This window comes from Falco cherrug, chromosome Z (assembly GCF_023634085.1).
Source record: "Falco cherrug isolate bFalChe1 chromosome Z, bFalChe1.pri, whole genome shotgun sequence".
Lineage (NCBI taxonomy): Eukaryota > Metazoa > Chordata > Aves > Falconiformes > Falconidae > Falco > Falco cherrug.
This window is the reverse complement of record NC_073720.1, coordinates 16,347,218-16,371,053: the sequence shown is the minus strand read 5'-3', so window position 1 is coordinate 16,371,053 and position 23,836 is coordinate 16,347,218. Positions and strand designations below refer to the sequence as shown.

General features: G+C 41.7%; 1 protein-coding gene across 11 annotated transcripts in view; it reads right to left on the bottom strand.

Annotated features, from left to right (window-relative positions):
- Window positions 1-23,836, bottom strand: part of GHR (growth hormone receptor) — a 125,488-nt gene that overhangs the window by 19,130 nt on the left and 82,522 nt on the right. For 5 of the 11 annotated variants that reach the window (XM_055698575.1, XM_027797528.2, XM_027797531.2 and 2 more), the window contains one exon: window positions 1,173-1,278. The exons of 5 other annotated variants lie outside the window; for them this stretch is intronic. In XM_055698575.1, coding sequence (XP_055554550.1) covers window positions 1,173-1,278 — 106 coding nt within the window. Of the gene's footprint in view, window positions 1-1,172; window positions 1,279-8,913; window positions 8,948-23,836 lie in introns of those variants that run through there. One more of the 11 variants, XM_055698578.1, reaches the window with a different exon arrangement.

Sequence of the window (23,836 nt, the reverse complement as noted above, 5' to 3'; positions counted from 1 at the left end):
TGAGCTTTTACATGTTTTCACAGCATACTTCGAAAAATTTTCACATCATAGAAATCTTCATTAAAACCAGCAGATGGTTGTGAAATTGCAAACTGTCGTAACACAGATCCAAAATAAAACAGAAGATTCAAGAACAGTATAATTTGTTAGATGTATGAATGTTCCAGATCTAAAACTTGAACTTTCTTTCCTATTTAATTGAAAAATCAAATAATTGTTTAAAAGCAAAACAAAAATAAATGAAATTTTGTGCCTTGACTTCAAAGACATAAGTAAAATTGCCTTGATTGCATAATACCTATAATCAACAAGATGTAAGTCTCTCTCTTCTTCTATAAACAGATGGTGTGCAAGGAAGTACATGTTACGGCGTTTCCTGTTTCTACCCTCAGATACATGCATCAAGACAAATATAGCTATTTTTACTGAAACAGGTTAAAAATTTGAGAAAATGATATACTGGAAAACCGTCCTAAATTAGAGTATTTCTGTTGATGCCTGTGCCATGTTTTTTTATAGCTAGAACATACAATATTTAAAGCCCATGCAAACCATGTCCTCATATACAGAGGTAAATAAAGTCACACTGTCACTTCTTAACATGATGAAATGAACTGAATGGAATCAAACTTCACTTGCATTTTGAGAGGTCCAGCAGGATCTTAGATATAGGCTCTACGATGTCTTAATAATGAATTCTGTTAATTTCACCAGCTTTATATACAAGTTAAATTAAAGACTGTAAGACATACAAACTTTTCAGGGAAAATGGATCATAACAAAAGCCAGAAGTGGTATCAGGTACAATGGAGAGGATTACTGATACACACAGAATACAGCTTAAGACTTGGCCCCTTACACCGTCACTTCAGAGGAATGTATCCCTAAGGTCCCACTTACTTTTCCACTTCTGATGACAGGACTCTTTGTCTCACAGGTGCTCCTTCAACAGCCACAAGAATTTTTGAGCAGGGAACAGTTTTGTTTGAGACTCTTATACTGTTGGTTTATGAGTTTATACATATATATATATATATATATTTATATATAGTGACCAGTTCAATTTGTAAGAAAAATTATCTTCTGATTGATTGTTTCCAGTTTCTATGTCAATTTCCAGCCTTCAAAACTGCAGGCTTTTGTGACTGACTGGAGGAAACTGTCATACTGACCTGTACAACCCTTGGCACTCTTGGGGTAGACCTGAATTCCTTGTTTCCCACACAAGTCAATTATCAATGTTGTACAGCCTGTGTGAGCTCCATCTCCTGAACAAACCTTAACAGAATGTGATAAATGAACACAATAGCTCAGCTGAATGCATTTAGGCATAAAGGCAGCAGGGTACTGAAAGAAAGGCTGTCAAACTGAGATTTTAAATAGACTAGAAAAGCAAAACAAAACATGGATACACACTTGCTCTTTCCCTACCCAATCCAGCAAGTTCTAGACGAACTGTCATGAATAAACCCACTTGCTTCATTCAAGATAATGCCTTGGCTGAATATGCAGATTCAGCAGTAGAAAACATGGAAAAACCTGCTAAATCTGTGGCTTCCACTGTGAATACTAGGAAAGTTTAGTAGAAAAGTTCCTAATCTTGCCCCTGGATTTAGCTAAACGTAAATGTTCAGCTGCCAAAACTGTGCTGCAAAAGAGTAAAATCTTCTTGCATTCTGCTCACATTATGCTATAACCACAGATTAGCCATGGTCCAAACTTTGGCTCAGCCAGAAGAAACTGTGCCAAAACAGTAGCTAAAACAATTCTGCAGTTTACAGAAAGAATCATGAATGCAGATGTGCCATCTCTTCTGCTTATATTTGTTTGTGGGTCACTAGCCTACAGTTTTCCATTTAGCATAGTTTCAATATTATATATTCTTTAATTTTTTTAAAAGAGAACACAGTATTGTAACTGCAGTTTACTGGAAGTTATATAGAGATGGACTTCAAAGCAAAAAAATACTAAAATCTAGAGGTAGCAGAAAACCAATTCCTTCAGAGATTAGGTCCTCTCATGTTTTTGTTGTTTGTTTTTTTTTTCTTAAAAGTCCCTCTAATAAAATTTAATTTTAAAGCGAGCTAGCCTTAGAGTGTGGAAGAGCAAGGAGCTGAAGTTTATAACTGAGGTGTAACAAAATAGGTTATCACTGTCTTGGGGAAAGTCCTGCTGCCACCAGAGCTCTAGTACTTCTGTGGGAACAATGGTGGAGCAGTACACAAGTTGTACAGAAATGTCTCTTACTGGTATGGGACTTAGGTAGGTGAAATAATAATGAGGATATGAATGATCAAAAAATCCCAAGCTAACTAAACAGAAAATGAAAAAGAGGGTATATTTTTGCTGAACAAAAGGAATTATTTCTGATTCTGGTAATTTTAGAAGGTTTATGTAGAATTATCAGTTATCAGAACTTACGATACCTACCAAACCTAGAGCAAACAAAGTTACAGAAGAGTAACATGTCCCCCTATGCAAATCAATGATAGAAGAAACCTTACGCAACAGTATATCTTAATATAATCCATTCTCAAAGCATACACAATGCGTCATTGCTAGAACTTCATAGAAAAAGATGGAAACGTAAACAGGGGCATTAACTACATTTAAAATTAGAAACAGTTACGAAGATCTGCTGTGTTATTTAGTGTAGCTCAGATTTGTGCACTGAAAGTGAATGCTCTGTCAATTAGGATCTGCTCCCAGATCCACCAACCTCAAAAACTATCGGGCAATTTATTTTAATAAGGGCAGGTTGATTCCGCTGGTACCAGGAAATTCTCATTTGTCCAAATTGCACAGCAAATGAACAATATTTGCTGCCAATGGATGACATTTTAAACAGGTACAGCCTAGTACTAATAAATAGTCAGACATCACATATATGGAGAGTGGGATGCAGCAAGCCGAGACAACAGCCAGGTCACTTCCTCATCAGTCTGCTTGTTAGTCTGACTGAGCTTTTGCTCTAGGTACAACCTGTCCATGAAGGGCCAAGAGTAAAGCTCTGGAACAACTTTTTTGGGAAAAGAAGATAATTTCATATCAGTAATAAATGAAAATGCTTCTACATGAAGTACTCAACAGAACGAAAGCAAAGTTTAAAAACTCTAAGATGCTATATTGCAGGGAAAACTGATGGGAAATGCTTCAGTATATATATTCAGTATATATATTCAGTAAATATATATATTTTCAGTATAAGAATATTTTGGGGCAAGTCTATATATTGTAATAGTTCTTGATAAATAACAATGTTTTGCTGAGGAGTATGAAAGAAGAATTTATGTTCACCTCTGCATTGAAAAATATTTTGGTGATGCTACTTCAAGCAATAATATGTAGGCATCACTGCATAACAGATGTGAGGTGTGCACAAGGGTTTTGGGGAATGCCAGAAGGATTTTTTAGCAAGTTTGCAATGCAATCAATGAACAAACCCCCAAAAACAACAGCAAAAATACCCTGGAGCTTGGTAACCGAATGAAGAGGCAATGGATCTTCTCTTTCAGGTTGTTCTCTTTCAGAAAAAACTTCTCCCTTTTTCTGTCAAGCGAGATTAGTGTAATTAAAAGCCTTGCAGAAGCAGAGCTTTTCCACAGCATCAAAGTCCAGTGACTGTGCTGGTTTCCCACACTGTCCGCGCTACTGAGCACCCACAGAACAGAAACTGATGTGGCTCTACTGACGTGACATCCATAAGGGTACACACAAAAAGTAAGCAAAAAAAGCTCTGGACTGGGGGAAAAACGATCACGCAGTATTACTCAGTACTACTGCCCAGCAGACAGTACATGGATGAGCAAGAATGTGGACATGTGCCATGCTCCATGGCCTTTGGCATGGGCTTTCCAAATCATGCCCTCCCACCCGCAGTGGTGGAATCACACGGTTCCTGCTACAGGCAAGCCTCATCAGCTGGCCTGCCTACATAAATAATGCATACAGGGAAGCAGAGCCAGAGGTGACAGTATTTGTAAATGAAAGGCAGCTGATGTAACAAACTCATTTCCAATTGTCTCTTAACTACTTATATAGTTGTAATTCGATCGAAATTACATTTTCAAGAAAGTATGTATAAAAATAGTAACGAATGATGTTTGTAACTGTGATGGTCATTGCTGTAGCTGTTCAGTATTGACCAATGTTATGTGCTAGGGCATATGAGGAAATATGGAAGCACAAACGAGGTCCAACTGGGCAAACAGTTATGTGCAATACGCAAACATCACAAAAGGTCTTCCATGCCCTTCTCAGAGCAAACAAATTCTACAGCACCGACAAAAATCTCCAACACCCTTCTTTCTCCTCCACACGTACTAGCAATTTCCAGTCTGAAGCCCAGTTCAAAGTTAACAGCTGTCTAAAAGCAAACCCATTGCTCACCATCACGTGACATAATAAAGTCATCACACAGAGGTGAGAGGATGTCCTAGCTGAGACACAGCTGCTCTGAAGCCACCTGACATGGGTACTCAGAACCAGGACCAACATTTTCCAGAAAGACAAGCTGAAGTATAATCCAGCATCACCTAAACAGCTCCAAGCTGACACCTCCCCAGATTCCAAGAGGAAAATACTCAGAGGATCTGGGGAGTAAGACTGTTCAGTGTGAACCCAGGTCAAGAACTGAAAATTTATAATTGCCTTCATAGAAAAGTCACGCTAGGGCACATCTTGATGCTCCTGACTAAACCTGACAACTCACCTCCCTCATTTCAACATCAGCTCATTTCCTATAAACAAGGAGCTGTGCAGAGGGGGCACTTCGACAGCACAGGAGGGAGCACTCACGCAGGATAACCATGTTTTGATCTGACCAGGGGACAGAGGGGGCCCAAGCCCTGCGGTGGCCGGGGCAAGCAGAGCCCTGCTGGGCCAGGTGCTGCAGCGAGCGCATCGTGCGTCAGGCGGCAGCAAACGGCTGCGCAGCGGCGCCAGGAAGGCGAACAGACGTGGCCACGCCAGAACAACGTGAGTGTTTTTACAAAGGAAAAGTTACCAGCACAGTTAGCATCGGCAGTGACAGTGGACAAAGGGAGCAAAAGCAGGGAGCAAAAGGTAAAGAAGGAGAAAGACACAGGAGGAAAAAAGGATGAGACAAGAAGACAACATGTTTGAAAGAAAAGCACGAGAGGACATGTACGACAGGAAGACAGAAAAGGGTAGCAAAAGATGAGGTAAAGGCAGAAGAAACATACTGACGAACTGTAAATGAAATGTGGGAGCTGATGCAAACCTGCAATTGCTCCGTCACTCAGTTTAAATAGTGAGGATGACAATTTCTTGGCCAGGCACATACATATCATGATAGTGTAGAGAAAAAATTGCATGTCTGGTATCACCCAAAAGAGATACTGAGGTAAGAGGCTGGAGGGGAAAGCAGGTAGCTGTAACGACAGTCTGAAAAGAAACAAGCAAGCAATGACGCAGTGCACCCATGTTTAAGGACACCTGCAGAATAATGACAGTGCAACAGAAAGACTGAGATCTTCCTCACAAATCTAAGGTTTCAGTCATGAGGTCCACTATAATCTGTGCTCCATAAAAGCAGAGCCGTGAATTTGCCAGGTTTTGTTAGACAGCCACAGCTGTGTATTGTCAATTACCAATGACACCATGTCCCAAACAGTATGTCATCACTGAAACAGTGCTGGTTATGTACAGATGCATCCTGATGTTTCTTACTTATTCCCCCTCCACACCCTCATTACATTTGAATGAAGTAACTCCTGAGGACCTCAATCTGGCCTTGTTCTTAACATTTGGTCCTTTTAATTCACGCTGCTTTTGGGAGACCAGAGTCAAGTTGTAATTTCTTGCACTTCCCATTGTTGAACTTTAAATCTACTTCTGGCTTCTGCAGACTTTAACTATTCCTCAAAATAAGGACGGCCTGATTTATGTGCAATAACACTTGCACACATAACAGAAAAATCCTACTTTGTACTCTACAGAGATTTTAATGGAGTACAAGTCATCAGTCTCCATTTGAAATTTGAAGTAGAATTTGGTGTGTTTTTTAGTCAAGTGAAATGAGTAAAGGAAAAATGCCAGTTCTATCCACAGAACTGATTGTCTTTGAAGGAAACTCCCAAAAGTCAGCACCGATCTTGTTCTTCAGTCCAGGGGGAAGTTCCCAGTTACAGTCACCATATACCAATATAATGACTAAGGAGACAAAAAAAACATCCAGAGGCTGTTACTAGCAGGATCATTTGTTACCTTCCACACCTGGAGTGAAATCCCAAGGGACATTACTGACCTGTGATTTAGAGACAGAATAAGAGTACAGGCACTGAACAAAAGTTGAGCCCTCAAAGCAGTTTGGGGAGTTACTTTCCATACTCGGTGACAGTGATGACTGAAAATTCTGTGTAGCTTTGAGTACCTCAAGACTGAAAGTCATGCTGATTCTTCACAATTCTTCACGATGAGAACCACCCAATTATGTCTTTACAGAGACTGTGAAGTATACAGGGGCTTATACTGTATTTTCACTCTTTTTGCACATCTGGACCATATCTTTTCTTGGATGCCAAAGAGAATTGAATTGATTTCAGTATTTTAGAACATTCTGGCATGTAGTATTTCTCCTGTGCTTTTCAGAACGTCTGTTTTATTACTGTAGCCAGGATGTTTACTTGTTCAGTAACTCAGAGCTTTATTATTGCAATGAATCATGAACTATAAGTTACTGGTTTCAAAGAAGATGCAGTGAAATTTTAAAAACAAGCCAGAGAAGAATAAAATTACTGTCTTCTGCTCTATTAGTCCTCAAACTTAGCAAGAACCTGAGTCTTTGCAGTTTTGCAGTGTTTGTGTTAAGAGCATCCTTTCTGGTGGATTTCAAAAGGAAAACTGCTGTGACAACAGTTCTGTCCCCTGCTTAAGTAGAGCTCTTGTAGACCTACCAAGATTGTCCTTTTTATAGTATTTATAAAGTAACAATCTCCACTCTTCATTGTCAGAAATGAAGCCAATATTGTGATACATCATGTAAAAATCCTGTTAATTTACAAACCAGTTTTCTTTGAAAAAAACAACGACCCATCCACAGTACCAAGCTGTTCTCAAGGACATGACTAGACATACATGCTTTGGATCCCAGCTGGACTCTTGCACATGGAAGGGAACGTATGTGACACATTTCAAGTTACAAACAGGGAGTATCTGATTGTTCTTCCCAAAATGGGAAGGTTGCTGAGCTGGATATATTTTAACTCACTCTGAAATTTAGGATGATGTAAATACCAAATGAGAGAGAAATCATGCCAATATTAGACTGATGGAATTAAGTTAGCAGTGGAAAACAGTGGAAAAAGTCCCCCCAGAAGTACTGGCGATTCAGCACTAGCATGAACAAAGCACTAGAAAACAGGCAAATGGGGAGCACTCGTGACTCAGAAGGGAGTTGAGCTTAACAGAATAATACATATTTTCCTTCAGCTTTTATTTCTGTGATCTGGCTATGAGCCTAAAAGAATCTTCTGATCATCTGTATGGCACTGACGGGCCTGAAAGTAAGCCTCTAGACTCATCCTCATTTTACTACTGCAGAGGAGATTTGGACAAAACAACCATATTCAAAAGCACAGTAGACAGATTTATAAAGGAAATATCTCTTTTTTTCTTTCTTTCTTTTTTTTTTGGGTTTGTTTTTTTTTTTTTTTTCTGACAGACTGCCAAAAGTGATTTAAGTTTTATGTATCCTCTGCTGGACTTGACTTTCTCCAACACCCCTTCCCTCTTTGTGAGAACCGAGTGCTGTCAGTCCTGGGCTTCTTAGTCAGGGAAGAGTCACAGGCAGAGGTGGTGGTGGTGCTTTTCTTCTCAGTACTTAAGATACAGGCTCCAGAGATGCATTTGAAGTTTGATCACTATTGAAAAATGGGCCTTTCTCACTTGACTTGTTTCCCATCTTCCTGCAATGTCTTTTCATAAACTAGGTTTTTCAAGTAGCTACAAGAGGTGTTTAGAGCAAAGCCACGACTTTTTTCACTTGAAAACACAGCCATTTCCTGACTGGACAAAACAAAGAGCAAATATTCAAGATAAATAAATATTCAACTAAAGACTAACTTAGGTCTCCAGAATTAGTGTTACATTAGTCTTTAGCGAGCCTAAGAAGACTCTGCTTCTGACAAAAGCATGGACTTTAAGGATGCTATGACATGGAGGGGCTCATTCCCCTGAGCTACATTCATGCTGAAACAATACAGTTTTCACGGTTTATTGAGATTAACGAAAGATTAATAGGCACTGTCAATAAGGGTACATCTAATGATTCTTTAAAACAATCAAGGAAACATAGGTCAGTCAAAAAATGCTCTTACATAGCATCTGTACTAGTATTTCCTTCTCCTGTAGAAGTTTTCCAATATGCATTTAAAGTCAGCAGGTTCTGGACATCCAGCTCACAATACATTAAGAGCTTTGCACATGCCCTCATTCAAACTATCGTTCAAATAGTCAAAATATCTCCCTAAATAATACAAAAAATCTCCCTAAAACTACTGTGACATATGCATTTCTCTGCTTTTTGCAATGGGAAAACTGGGGAAGAGTAGAGGTTTGTTATGCGGACCCCAACTGAGCTTAGAAAGTGGAAAGGAAGAACAGTTGCCAAAGCCAAAACGATTACTCAGAAAATCCTGGCACCCACAGCTTGCTTTACTGTGTCAGACACTGCATTGCCAGGCAGTTAGGAAACTCCATTTACATTCAGGTTGCTATCTATCTATCTATCAGATATTAATCACGGATATATGTGTTACAGATTGACACTAGGTATTACTACAAGATACACCTTTCCTGCTCTGGAGACCCTGTAGGTCTGGAAAGCCTGAAGGCAGGTACTGCTGAATTCAACTCCCGCACTGATCGTGCATCACCTCACTTCTGGCTTACCTTTCCTTGTTCTCTTCATTTTTCTCTCAGTATCCTTCTGCTACTCTGTAAGTGTCAACAAATGCACCATTTAAGCTGGCAGTCATTCTGTTGATTTTCCTCCAATGCCTTTAGTAAGAGAAAATTGAGCTTACAACAACCCACAGATCACTTGTGTGCATTTAGCCAGATTTTTGTATCTTGACTACAGTCTTGGCAACTGTTATTCCACCTACACCCCTGCACAGTAAGTGAAAGAGTTTGCTACTCAGCGTTCAAGAATAAAGTTATAATCACACTATTTCCTCAGCAATAACTGCACGCTGTAATTATACAAATGACCAGAACTACATTTTTGGCACTCTTTTACTTCGATCTGATTCTTGATTATACACTAAATCGTATTGTCTCAGTTTATTTAGGCTAACACTGAATCTTGATGACCCTGCAGGGCCTGTGCAAGTTTGGAAAGGTGAGCTGAATTTTACATTATGATCTGTGTTTCAACAGAATTTGCCAGAGATGGCTGCAGATTCTTTACCTTGAGATTTATAGTGCTGAACTCCACATCTAACCTTTAAATATTCCTGTATTTTCAGTCACTTTAGATGCTAGGTTGAGCTACAAGCAGCCCAGAATAAGCAGGCAGAAAAAGGCAGAGGAAAAAAAAAAGCACACAGAAAGAAGACAAAACCCCAAATCTGTGAACTTTAAATCTGAACGACACCTATACTTGGAAGCTGCTTCATTTTAAATGCATGTTATAGAAAGCAACTGCTAAACTGATTCTAAAAATGAACCTGAATTTTGTGACTCTTTGTATCCTGGAAAGCTGTATTTGCAACAAGAGGTTTGCTTTTGCCTGACTGTGTGTCAGAGTTGCCCATCCCCATGTAGGAAGGGTGTTGGATACCCCATGCAGGCAAGTAGTTGCCCTGGCCCCCCACTTTGGACAGCCGCCACCTGTCCCTGGACACCCCGCCACAGCTCTGCACTGCAGCTACTGCCTCACACCACACAGAGTGGCGGACTGGGGTGAGGGAACACTTCCAAGCCAGTAAGGAACGGTTGCTCAGTGCCAAGCTGATGTCAAAGGTAAGAGATTCGAAGCCACCTACAAGTCTGGAGAGTGAGAGACAGCCTCACACAAACTTGTGGCACAAGGAAGGCCAGTGCTCCCTGCAGCCTTACTTGGTGAAACAAACACTTGGCTGAGCGCTTAGTGATTGTCAGAGAGGTCAGAAGCCATAGCAGGAGACTGGCTGGATAATTCTACATAAGAAGATAAGAACTTAAGATTTCAGTGACATCTATCTACCCATGAACAGAAAGCACATCTGCAAATATACATATGTGGTGAAGTAAGTGACACCAGCTCTTCTGTATTACAGCACAGGTAATACTTATTGTGGTTTTCCAGTCAGAAAATAAATCCTGAACAAACTGGTGTTTGCCTTAAGAATCAGCCCAGGCTCACTCACAAGCTGTCAGCAACCGTCAAAAGACCCCCATCTGAATCAAATGCTGATTCTTTCAGAAGATTCAATCTATGTTATTCCACATAACTACAAATTGTTTTTTAATGAAAACAGACAAAAAGAAAAAGTAAAATCTTTCCGTGGAAGGTTGACGTTCAAGAAGCACATCAGAAAGGCAGAAGCTACAGCAAAATATTTGATCTCAAAAAGCTCTCAACAGATGAAAAAAGACAAGGTAAAAGCAGTCTAGAATGTATGCAACATTTCAGACCTACTTGCACTAGCTGGCATGCCCAAGAAGTGAACTCATCAATAAAAGCCCATAATGTTTGCTCTTAATCATTGATTTTGAGGCCAGAATGACCCTGAATAGTCAGACAGGTTTACATCAACAGTTAATGTTCAACCCTGCAGACTGTGAAAAACACAGCTTTGTCTCCTAAAACACCGAAGTACAGACTCTACCAAAAGAACAACACTATTTCCACTGAAAAGCTTTTCCTCAGCAGATGTTCACTAGCACTGAATGCTGGCCACAATGCTGGACTAACCTCAGGAAGGCTGAGCTCAGCACTTCAACCTTGCTTGGATGCTTATTTGCATCTCTAGAGACAAATTCTTCAGCTTGCAATCCTGCTGGTTTTAGTGAGGCAAGTGTTATAGGGGTTGTCCCACGGCCTGCACAGCAGAATTGGAAGTCTCTGAGCAAGGACCCGTTTGTGATTTCCAGCAGCCTCCTTTTATAGCTGGGCTAAAAGTAACACTAGATCAGGGAATGCAGTTATGCTTTGGAAAATACACCTAGAGAGGTTATCTTGATTGCTTCTGCCTACTCTGAAACACTCAGCACTCTGCTGCATATAAAGATCAGTCTCCATAAGGAATATGCATCCAGAAGGAATATGCAAACTACTCAGGGGGTGTTTAAAGCTCAAGTCAGCATCAAAACCTGCAAAGTTTTGAATATATGGTGAACTTCAGTGTTTCTGTCACCTTGTTTATGTCAGTGACCAAGACAACACTATACTGAACGACGTGAGCCACTGTACTCTGACAGTTACTCCAGAAATAAAATGCAAACATCTTCTGCTATGTCTGGACAGGATATGGTATTAGGATGTATGATTAGCTACTGCATGTGGACCTAGCACATCACAGTCAGGTCCAAGATAATAAAAATACAAACAATACTAGCTATTTTACTTTAAAAATAGGAAGAAACTGTTGGTAACTTAAGAAACATGAAAAGCTCTCTCTCTCCAGCTGCTCTTAGAGCTGTTTCTTTTGAAAAGGTAAGCAAAAATATGGATCACATCTGACTAACAAATTAATCCTTACTGAAACAACAGAGAGTTGAAATACCTATCTGCTTAGTTTACTCTTCCCACCCCCGCCCACCCCCACCCCCCAACCTCCAAGCAGACATCTCCAGTAATGGTCCTTTAACTTGTAATATTTAAGCTCACCCTTCTCCCCTGAGGCAGAAGACTAATATAACAAGCAAGAGGGACTGACACAGGGAGAGAGGCCCCAGCGGTAACACAGAAAATTCCCCGGTTATTTTACTTCTCTCTTCCCTCCCCTTCTCAGCAGCCAGCCAACAGATGCTATGGCTTCAGGACTTGGAGAAAAGATATGTACAGACATGCTCTTCATATGCTTTGTCCTGGTGAAAGCCTTCCGATGTTACAGCAGAAGAGAAACGGCAACAGCTGTGAGAAGAGTGGACAGCTGAGCTGTGAAGGGTTGCGATCCTGACAGTGCTCAGGAGCCACATTCCCCACGCAGCAGCATGTGGCCAGGATCAGCTCTGCAATGGATTTCTGAGTACACACTGCTGCTTTTGGGCAATGCAAACATAAAATTAACAGTGCAATTACAATCCACAAATCAGGAGCCCTTCTTCACACCTACAGGACCAGCAAAGAGTTTTGATATAACTGTCTTATGCTGTTCTATCATTATGTCAGGCTCCCAAGAACCTCATTTACACTGACCATGCTCAGTTTGGTCCCTTGGTTGCCCATGACGGATCCAAGGGGATTTCCTTAAATATATCAAGATACAGCTAAGAAACCTAAGCAGTAAATAAAATCACATCCTAAAATAATGTATTTGCATTAAACAGGAGGAATAGTATATACAATAGCTACAGGCTGGATAATCTCTTTGTGGGTTTTCTGCTAGTATCAAAGCAAGGGAGCACAGGAGTCTTTCCGGGCTGCAATCTGTTCTGTCTGATCTCTACAAACAAGCCTGGCATCTCTTCTTTAACAATCCCAGCACAGTGCTGTCAAAACTCTCCCCCGCCCCCTGCCCCCCTATGCTCCCCAGGGTGTTATAGACACGTGTCACTGGTGTTGCCTGAAAGCCTTCCTTGTTCTGGGTGGGCTTTAGCACTTCTTTTCTCCCTGGGCTCGTTGGGATGCTTTCTGGTTGCAAAGACATGGATTCTTGCCTTCTAACTTCAAAGGGCTTAACTGATGCCCCTAAGGAATGAGGTAATGAGGGCAGGTGCTCTGATCTGCCATCTGGAGATACCGATCTCTCCTCCTTGACTGCAGTTCGGTCAGATCCTGCAGCAAAAAACAGCTGGCCCTGCCACAGGAAGGAGGTGGCTCCCTCTTTTTCCAAGACTTTCTCTCTCCTCCTCCAAGAGCCTGTGTGACCAGGTGGTATGCTGGACCAGGGAAGGGAGACAGGCAACAGTTAACACTTTGGGGAAGAAAAGGAGTATTTTCCAGCCAAATTGGTTCCTCAAACCAGCTTCCCATGTCACTGCAAAAAAGCTTGTGCCAGCACGTGTGAGGCAGCAGTGAAGGTTTAGGAACAAGCAGCCAGGCACAGACAAGCCCAATTCTTGCACCGGCAATGAAGCTCTTATTGGTGGGAAAACCAAACCAAAACATCACCTTTGCTCCTTATGAGGTGCCTAAACCTGAGTGTCAGTGATTCTGCACATGAGAAAAATGATGTGAGGGCACATGGCGTGGACTAAAAAGCTGAAGCAGAAATCCATTTGGTCCCTTGTCTTGACTTGTGGTGTGACTCCAGCACCATGAATGAGCACAAGACGGGAGAAGTCAGCTTGCATGGTCTGTACTTGCCACACATGGACTTATGGAGAGTAATTTATATTGGTTAAATTAACGTGAAATTCTGGATAACACCTCTGTATTGATAATATAAACAGGTCCAGCAATTCTGGCTCTGACAAATCTGAGACAGGTGCATATTAAAGAAGAATAAGCAAGCCAGTTCAGGGAATACTAATAGCTGGAAGTTTTATACCAACTTACTACCCAGCTTTGCTTTGCTTGAAATTTGAAAACCAGAATGTATTTTTTTTTACTTTTTCAGTTTTTCTTGTTCTTTAACTATGCTTTTTAGTTCTACCAGAAAGAATAAATGCAAATGTCAAATTATCATTAGAAAGATTAATTTCGAAGTATAAGTTGTTCCAACAGAACCAGGAACCAAGAACATGGGAAATATTGATGTACACCTTATAAAATGTCCAGGCTCATTTCTAGATGATTAAGCTTGAAGTAAGCATCCAAATCAAATCACAACATATCAAAGAAGAAAAAAGGGGAAAATATGGTAGTCAAGAGACTGCAGTTATAACTATAAAGGAAAACTGAAAAACTTTAGTAGTTTTTGGAACCTTACCTTAGCATGAGAGAGAAGATTTATCAGAAGATGGGAAGAGTGGTGAGAGTAGAGTGGGTAGACAGTGTCCACATGACAGAACAGAGATATATGCCAGAAACATGTTAAAATGTTTAGCTAAGAATGCCATCTGCTAAGTCTTCCCTTACATACCCTACAAAATCTGGTATTCAATCACTTGATGCTTTGTTATAATTTATTCATTTGAGGTGACAATCTTGGTATCGGGCACCTGTCTTTTATGGAAATCTCCATCTGAACAGTTCAGCTGTGTAGAAACTCAGGTTAGAGAAAGTGGTTTCCTCATGCTGAGTATTGTGGTGTTTTTAATTTTGTAAAAAGCTTTTCAAATAGGAACACAACATCACCTTGTGGAAATCTGTCCCAACGCCACCATGCATCATTGTGGCAGTGTGCTGCCCACCTTACCTTCCCCCACGCCCCACTCCAAGCCTAAGCCACAACCATCTGTGGATGGAACGGTGACTCAAGACATCTTGCTGGTATGCAAACATGACTATAAGTTGATTATCTTACTCCATAAATAGTGGACAGCCCAGGGCCTGTTGAGCTCTCCTGCATGGCACCAGGCTGCAGGCTGGGATCTCCCCTCGAGCAGGGACACCTCTCAAGGTACTTCTCAAGGTTGAGAGATTCCTTATCACAACAGATTCCCAGTCGGTGATTAATAGCATGCTAAACTGAAAGCTAAGTGACAAAAGGATTGACTGTGCACATACAACCCTTTAGACATAAACTGTTACCTGAGTCTGGGACCAGGATCAGATCCAGCCCCACCTAGACTCCCCTCTGAGGAGGAGTTCAGGATGCAAAGGGGTCCTTTCTGAACGTCATGACTCAACAGGAGGGTCTCCCTGACAGTTTTGTCTGACCCTGTCCTCTGTGCAGTAAACATGTACCTTGCCATTGAATCTTCTCAAACCACTGCTGCATCTACCATTGAACTTTGTGAACTCACTGTTTTATATCAATAAAGTACATGATTGCTCCTCTCTTATAAATGAAGTGCATGACTCCATCTGCAACGAACATAATGAAAGGCTTCACATCGTGCCTAAATTTGCACTGGCCCCCTGCATGGGGTATAACTGAACAACATGAGGTGCAGATATACCTAGTACTTTTATTAAAGTGACTGCTTATATAATGCTATTGTAGGTCAGCATAGGTCTCAGTCTGTTGGCTAAATGTGCTGTTACCTGAGCTGGGAAACCAAACCCAGGAGTGATCCCTTTTGAGTCCTGAGGGCACAGAACATGGTGACACATGTTGGAAATTCCTATGACAGTGTCAAAATGCTGACAGATTAATCTACACTTGGCCCCTGAACATCCTTAGTATGTCTCACCAATCTATAAATCAAATGTTCTTACAAGTCTTCTTCTTTTAGAAATCACTCAGCAAATATTTTGAGCTCAAATCAGGATCCTTTTTCTCATAAAAGTGCCAAGCCCTTTCGAAACCATGTGAACTGAGGAGCATATTAAAGTATCAATTGCTTAAGCATCTAGAAAAGCAGCACTACAAAAAAGAAGTCTTTTCTCTCTAATGCTGCCTAGCAGAAGGTAAGTCAAAGAGCCATTATCCATTACCACTGCAGAAAGCCTGTAAACTTCTTCCATATAGCTGCTGTCACATTTGGAAGAGGTGGATTTGCATGATGTGGCTCTCTGCTCAGGTCTGCCTCACCCAGCTGCACTGTGTGACTTCAACAACAGAGTTAACTTCTGAGGATAAAACCACAATGGTACAGAGGCCAGGAGAGTACATATGCATACATGGACACACATACACGTCTCTCTTCCACCCGCTTCAGCAGAGGTGGAAAGAAAAGCAATTTCCTATCCTAAATGGTTTTCAGCTACCTAGGACTTCCCATCCTGGAAAAGGCAGTTTAGTAGGGAGATCCACAAAAGTAGAACAGATGACCTGGGATTGATTATTCACTGTGTCAATAAATGAATAAATAAATAAGTAAATAAATGGGAGAGCTAAAGCAACTAGTGAGTAGCAGGTTCAAAGGAAATAAAGGACAAGCTTCCTCACTCGAGTTCAGAAAGTCCCTATTACATGGCATTTAGGATCCTAACATTTTTTACATCTGTATGCTCAAGAGGAGATTTGTCAACTTTACAGGAAAAAATATTCAAAGGTTTTAAATATCAAGGCATCACCTCTGGCTCCATTCCCTCCCCCACCCCCCCCATCCCCCACCGCCAGAGACACATCACTGGAGGAATGCTGAATCTCCAGGGCTTGCTCCATCCTTCTGCTCTTCAGTGTGCGTTTGGTAAGCAACCACTGAAGATACAGGAGATAAGATACAAGGGTAAAGGGATTTTAAGTCTTCCTTGGCTTACTGTTTTAAAATCCTTTTGAAAAGTGAAGCCTGCAAGGAAGACAGACATCAGTATCCATCAGTGGTGGATATTTAAATATTTAAAATATTTTTTCTACTACAGAAACTGATTAAACTTTATTTCACCTGTCAGCCTAGGCTTGTCATCCATGATACAAACTTTCTCTTCTACTTCTAGTCAAGAAATCCTGGGCAAGCTCACGTCAGTTCATAGCTCTGTGATAAAACTGCTATTCCATTTTACTGCCCCAAGGAAATCTGAGCTCTGTATAATGTATATACGGAGAGCTCAGAAAGAGGAGTACGGCAAGGGCGGTAGCATGAATCTGACTGTTTCAAAAGGTGTGAAGTCCTGTCCTCTTCTCTTGAACTCTGTCCTGTCTCCTGTCTATAAACAACACTCTCAGGCTCCCTTACAAGTTACTATATAACCACCAGTCTGGGAGTGTAGCCAAGCATGGGGAGGTCTGTGCTACATCCCCTGTTTAGTCCATGGGCAAAGGTGATTTCTTCAGTCTTTTTATGAAACAAGGCAGAATGCTGTAAGGGAGGACATACCAAACTGTAAGGAAAGGCAGCTGAATAAAGCCCTTCAACACGTAGTCATTTAGCACCCATAGACGGATACTCCTGACACTGTGAAAAAAACTCCTATTAATTTCTCGGTTACCAGAATGCATACAGCATTCATGGTGGTTTTTAGCTTGCTCCCCAGGCAGAGCTGTGAAAAGCAACAGTGACTTGAAGAACTGAAAGAACAGAGTATTTCCTGACCTTCTGCCATGTGCTTATTCTGCTGCTGCTGAATAATGGGCCATATATGATTTATTTAAAGAACGGTGTGCTCATGTTTATCTGAGGAGACCCTTATTGCTGGCTTGAGGATGCACTAAATCCTTGAATGGGTGACATAGGGAGTGTGCTAATTGTCCAGGCACAAGACATGTTAATGTTAACTCGAAGATATTCTAGGTCCTTGAATGGGAGTGTGCTAGTTGTCCAGATGTGAGATATGTTAATGAGTTCCCAGAAAGTTAATGAATAGACATGAGCGACTTTGTATAAAGAGGGGGCTGAAAGGTTCCCTCGGTGTGCATGGCTTTCGTGGAGCGATCCCCCATGTGCCCAGTGCTGCCAAATAAAGATCACCTCTGCTTGCTCGTATATTGGTGACTGATTCTTTAAATCACTTTTTGGATTTAAAAATTGAGATTGTACCAGAGGCAGTTAGAAAAAGATCTTTGCGGGTTATGGCCTTTGGCTCCCACCTCCCTTGTAAATCTTGTGGAGCAGTTCATGCAGCATTAATTCTCTGTGACTTCTACACTACACATGAAGATAAGGCAGAAGATGCACAGCTTTTGGGATTCAGTCACTGATGATGTACCACAATCCAATTCATAGATTAATAGGAAGGCTCAACAAACTGAACGGGCCATCATGTTTTTTAGGTATGTAAACTGTGAGAAGAGCCAAAAATACCTCTCATTCTAAAGCTCTGAAGAGCCAAATGTGAGGTACTGTTTGTGAGCCCTGTGTGGTAGTGTGGCAGGTCCGAGGACACACTAGTAAGAAAATGTGATTAGTGGAATAATCTAACCCAAGTCCACAATTAACTTTCACACATTTCAGTGGGAACTGAACACACCTGGTGCTAGGCTCCTAGGAAGGCACGACTCAAAGGAAAGGCAACATTAGCGTTTTTTTAAGTCCGGTTTGCAAAAAGAGAATAACTAACAATCACGTGATGGGAAAATCAGACAACAAATTCCCTTTTATGGTATTTTGGAGCACCGGGGATCTCAGATTTTATCACTTAACCTAGTGACAGAAATCCTTTTGCATTTGCCATTTTCTCATTTGTCTTCTTGTCCCCCCTTTTCCTCCCTGAACTCTTTGCTTCCCCTGATGAACTCTCTGCCCCTTTCCTCAAGGTGCTTTCCTTCTACCCTTATTTTCTTTCCTTTACTTTTTGAAACATTGGCCCTGATGTGTGAATGTGGGAAGCCCGTGAAGCACTGTTGCTGAGTGCCCAGAAGAGCAGCCTGCTGCCAAGGGACAGACCGCGGTGCAGTCCCAGGGCACAGCTCCGTTTTCTCCTCAGGGCCAAAAGTTCCCAGCAAACCTTCTGAAGTGGGAAGGTGGAAACTGGCTAATCCAGCTCAATCAGGGTGGTGGTGGTGTGGGGTATTATGAAGGGATCCACCCTGGCATCTTGGAAGTAGTACAGCTAGGGTGCATCTGACAACTGTGCTGCCTCCTCCACAGGGAACACCGAGCTTTTGCTATCAAGACAACACCTAAACAGAAAATACATTTTGGTGAACATCTGTGTGAATTCAGTTTTGCAATTTAACATTTTTGCAATCTGAAGTCCAGAAGGGCCCGTGAGAACTACAGCTCTGCTATGTGACTGTGAGGACTTACTGAGTTATGTTTAAAGATTGCAACAATAAACACATCAAATGAACTTCACAAGTATTACAAATGAAAAGGTATCAATTTCCTAAAATACTGCAAAGCTGTCTCTGAACTGCTGCCACAGAATCTTTGCCATCTCTTCTAAAAGCTGTGTATAACTGTATATGTGCAACTGTTGCAGCATTTAGCTATTTGTTACAGAATATATAAATCAGGGGTCCTCAAACATTTTAACCAGGGGGCCGGCGTGCGGATGCAGTGGCAGGCAGCCATCTGCGGCTGCTTGGTTCCCCCCCAACCCCCGGCGGGGGGTGGGGTGGGCAGGGGGGTCTGTAAATATCGGGGGCAGACTGAGGACCCTGGGGGGACATATCCAGCCCACGGGCCGTAGTTTGAGGACCCCTGATATAAATCAATTTAATTTTCGTCACAGGCATCCTGGTGAGAAACTGCTTGTCCACACAATGTCAATTTCTTGTATGAAAACCATCTTTTAAGTTCATATCAAAGATACACTGAATTACATACATGATACATTAACATTTAAACAGCTGTTTAGAAAGCTGGCTTATAAATTAAAAATGTCAGGATCACAGTGACTCCTGAGCAACTTAAATCCTATCACTTGCACAAAAAAGACACAAATTCATTAAGAAATGAACAGAGGGTGGGACTGGCTCTACCATGCTTACTCATGCTGAACTGGGTGTACCTAAACAATTCCCCCATGGGACCCTTCTACAAAATGCAGTACAGGCCTGTTCAGATTAAACTGAGAAAAGAAATGTAATAAAACATTCCCTTTTTACCGCCTTGAAATACTAACCTATTGCTCCTAATGAGAACAAACTGGTGCACTTCTGACACAGTGACTACATGAATCTCAGTCACCAGCAGATTTATGTTTTCTTTTTGCAGCTCTAGCGCACAGTGGAAAAAAAGACATATGTACACAGGAAGAAAATATGTAATGAACATGAGCCAACCTTCCTCAATGCCAGCTGCAACAACGCTGCCTGGATGGGAAAGGCCTAATTGCTGGCGCCCCATAGCTGGCTCAGACATGCTCTTTGCCGATGAGATTTGCATCTCTTCGGTATGAAGCAGCAGGCTGATGAGATGAAGAACTCCAGTTCTAACTTAGACTCTGGAAGAAAGTAGGCTGTAGGGTTTAGGTAGAGCTTTTCTGTGTATTTCTTTGCTGGTTAATTCCTTGCGTCTCAGTATCACAAACCTGTCATTTGCTTCCAACCTCCTGTCCTTATCACAGGATCCAGTCTTCAAGATCTTGTGCTCAGTCCCACTTTTGCTGTTCAGAAAACCCTGATCTCCGCTTGCCATAGTGGTCCTCTAATGCACAGAAAGCTGCTGTCCAGGTGCCTTCTCTTCTAAACTGGCCCAGCCTAGCTCCTTGGCTGTATATCCATCACTCCTGCTATCCTGCACTGCAGAACACCCCTGGATGCAGGACTGATGTCTCTGTTGTCAGCCAAACATGGACCCTGGATGCTTCTTAGCTCATCTGCCTGGAAGTTAGCCAATGCCAGATCACCTTCAGGGAATATCAGCTTGACGTTAACAACCGAGTGGCAGACAACACAAGTAGAGGCTGTATAGAGAGCTGAATCCAACTGCACTGCAGGTAAGCTTATTCTAAAGGACTATCCAAACAAAATTTCAATACTTTCAGGAAGCTTCTGGAACATGGAGAGGGTCACAATCAGGAAGGAGCCCCAAAGGCATGCAAGCAGATAAATAATGCAGACAGGCATCTACAGGGCCATTGAGACTCCTTCAGCTCACATCTACACAGCTGCACAAATAAAACCCTTGCCCATATCCCTTTACCCCAGTTTAGTTCTTGTCCCCACTAAATTTGAACCTCTTCCCTCCTCCACACTGCCTTGGCACCAGCAAGGGGCTAAATGAACGCACACAAGAGACAGGCTTCCTGCTCTCATTTCCAGCACTTGGCCATGTCCCAGCCCACAGCAGCTGGCTGTGGCCGCTGAGAGAAACTGCTTCATCTCTGCAGCCCTGGGACAGAGCGTGCTCAGACAGCCTCTGTCGGCAGCACACACAGGCTTGTCAGTGCTATTTGCTAGGAGAGCCTAAGCAAACTGTGATGTCAGGGTCTTTGGAGATTTTAGTTACTAAAAGTGCAAGCCAGTTTCTACTGAGCACACACATGCACACAGAGCACTGGGAATTCTTGTGGGAGTACCAAAATCTGAGCACATTTTCACAAACACAGCAAAAGACAATTCCCCAGCGAGCTACAGGCAATTGGGAACACTTCAGTAGGAAGACTTTGGCAATCATAATCACATGAAGGTGCGACCAACGCTGCCTACAGTCATCCTATCAGTAAGCTTGGAAGCGCAGAGGAGCACACGAAGTTGCACTTCTTTATGCTGCATTTATTTACGAGAAAGACGGAATAGTTTAAGCTAGGATGGACCTCTGGGGTCATCTAGCCCAGCCTTATAGCCAAAGCAAGGCCACCTTCAAACTTAGATTAGGCTGCTAAGGGCCTTGCCCCGCCCTGCTCTGAGCATCACGAATGACAGAGATCCTGTGGCCTCTCCAGAAAAACTTGCTCCACTCGCAGGGGAAGAATTTTTTCCTCATGCTCAAACCGTTCACCTTCTGTTGCAGTTTGTGACCCCTTGCTATTTTTTGTGCGTAGCTCTCAGAAGAAACTGGCTTGTCCATAAAAGCTCGTGTAGGTAATGGAAAACAAACCCAGTTTCTTCAGCTTCCCCTTGTATATCATGTGCTCCTCCTGCCCTCTAACCATCCTAGTAACTCCCTGCTGGACTGCCTCCAGCTTGTCAGCAATATTTGTAAGTATTTATACAGCTCCACAGATTGCACAATCCTGCCAAGAACACACTGACTTAACAACAGCAAAATAAATACTATGGAACACATTTTACAGATCCTTCACGATTCATTAAAGAAAATGATTGCTAGTGTTGTAGATCTGGGCACTAATTACAGCAGAGTACAGGGCAATTTCCATAGGCACATTCTACAGTAAGGTTAAAAATTAAAGCTTGTGTAAGAATATAAATATTAGGTACAAAATGTCCTGGGGAGTTTGGTAACTCTAAAAAGAACTAACTGAAACCATACTTGGTGTAAGTAGAGGTTACAAATTTTCAGCTGCAACTTTTTTCTGTTAGAATATTCCACTTCTAGCAAGGCTACACATTTCTGTGACGTGAGATTATTTTGGTGTGCTTCTGAACAATATTTCAGAAAAGAAAACCTCATTAATCACCTTCTACACTTAGGAACTGGAAGCGCTCCTTGTGAATGAACGCCAGTCAGTTTGTCTGAACTTGTGTCTACAGAGAAGCTCTTCAAATCATCCAGCCCCTGCCTGGGAAGCAGCAACGGACAAGAACTTACCCACATAGCAAAGGTGGTTATCTTATCCTACGGCATGACTTCGTAGCCCTCACACAGGATTTTGTGGATTTGTGAGGCCACAGTTGAGCTCTCCTTGCCCTCATGAAGACTGTCTCCTCTCTTTTCATTATCCAGACAAACAATGGGGAAAGTGGCGACCATGTGGCAGCAGTTATGATATTCCCAAAGGAGGATAAAAATTATGTATTTCTGACAATGGTTTCCATTGTGAGTAGGAGGGCTGCCAACTCATTCACATATTCCTAACACCAAAAACTGTTAGTGGCTTTGGGGAAATGCAAGGCCAGGTTTCCTGGAAGCACCCTTCCTCCACAGAGCACTGCAGAAGGGGGAAGCAGGCAGAAAACCTGCATCAACACCACTTGATGCTACTTATCCATATGACACCAGAGGTGCCACTCTACCCCCTTGGTCACGCTGTCACGGGTCAAGTACCCATACAAGGCTCTGCACTCTGATGTTCACTCACGACTCAAAAGATTGATCCTACTTCAAGTATATTTAAAAATACACTTTCAATCTAGTTTTTAGATAATAAAATTGAACCATTTTGGATTAGGCTGCAAAGGCAGGTAAAAAAAATGCACTGAAAACATCAGTGTTTATAAATCACAGTCTATCCAGTATGTAAAGGACTGCAGTCATGGAGTTGAGCAAGAATGACAGAAACCTTGCAATGTAACTCCAAATATTTATCGGTGGCACTACTTTAAAATAAAAATAAAGAACACCAAAACAAACAAAAAAACACCTTTAGGAATCATCAGTATGATGCATTTGAAATTGAAGGGCTATGTAAATAAGATTGGTGCAAGTATATTTAAGGGCCAAATAACAATTTCAATTAAACATATACTGTCTATTAATATATTTTTATCATAATTTGAAGTAATAAAAATAGTAACAGTATAGTAGCAGCATTGTTAAACAAGGTGATAGAAAAATATTTTTTCTTTAATTCTGTCTCTATGTTCTTAGTAGCAGGAAGTTTTTCTGTCTGTCTTGGCACCATCATTAATATCTTTGTGGTTGGTCTGCCTCTTTTACACAACAATGTGATAGCAAGAGGAAAAAAATGAAAATGCAAATGTGGACATTATGCTGCTAAAAAGCTTCTGGACTTGGGAACAGGAGGAAAATCTGTAAATGTTGTAAACATATTTTTGAAGATCAGTTATGGAGGTGTGTCTTCTAACTCTTATGCATTTCTGATATACTTAAATAACAGATGAAGCCTGCTGCTGAAGACAAGTGGAAGTCATGTGCTTGACTTGCAGCATTACCTAAAAACCCGTAACAGCTTGTCCCCTTTCCCTCCCTATCTTTACAAAACAACTGCTGAACTCTCCTAACAACTCCCCGCTTCAGCCTCACATATGCCTTTCCTATCTGGCACGGTACCTTCTGCTACGATTTCCAAATGTCCTCTTGACACATGCTTGTGCACGTACTGCTGCATCTGCTACTAATTAGGGAGGGATATTTAGCCTGGTTTGAGAATGAGGCTCTTCAACAGGGAAAGCAAGCCTGAAAGTTAGAAACCTTTTCATTGCAT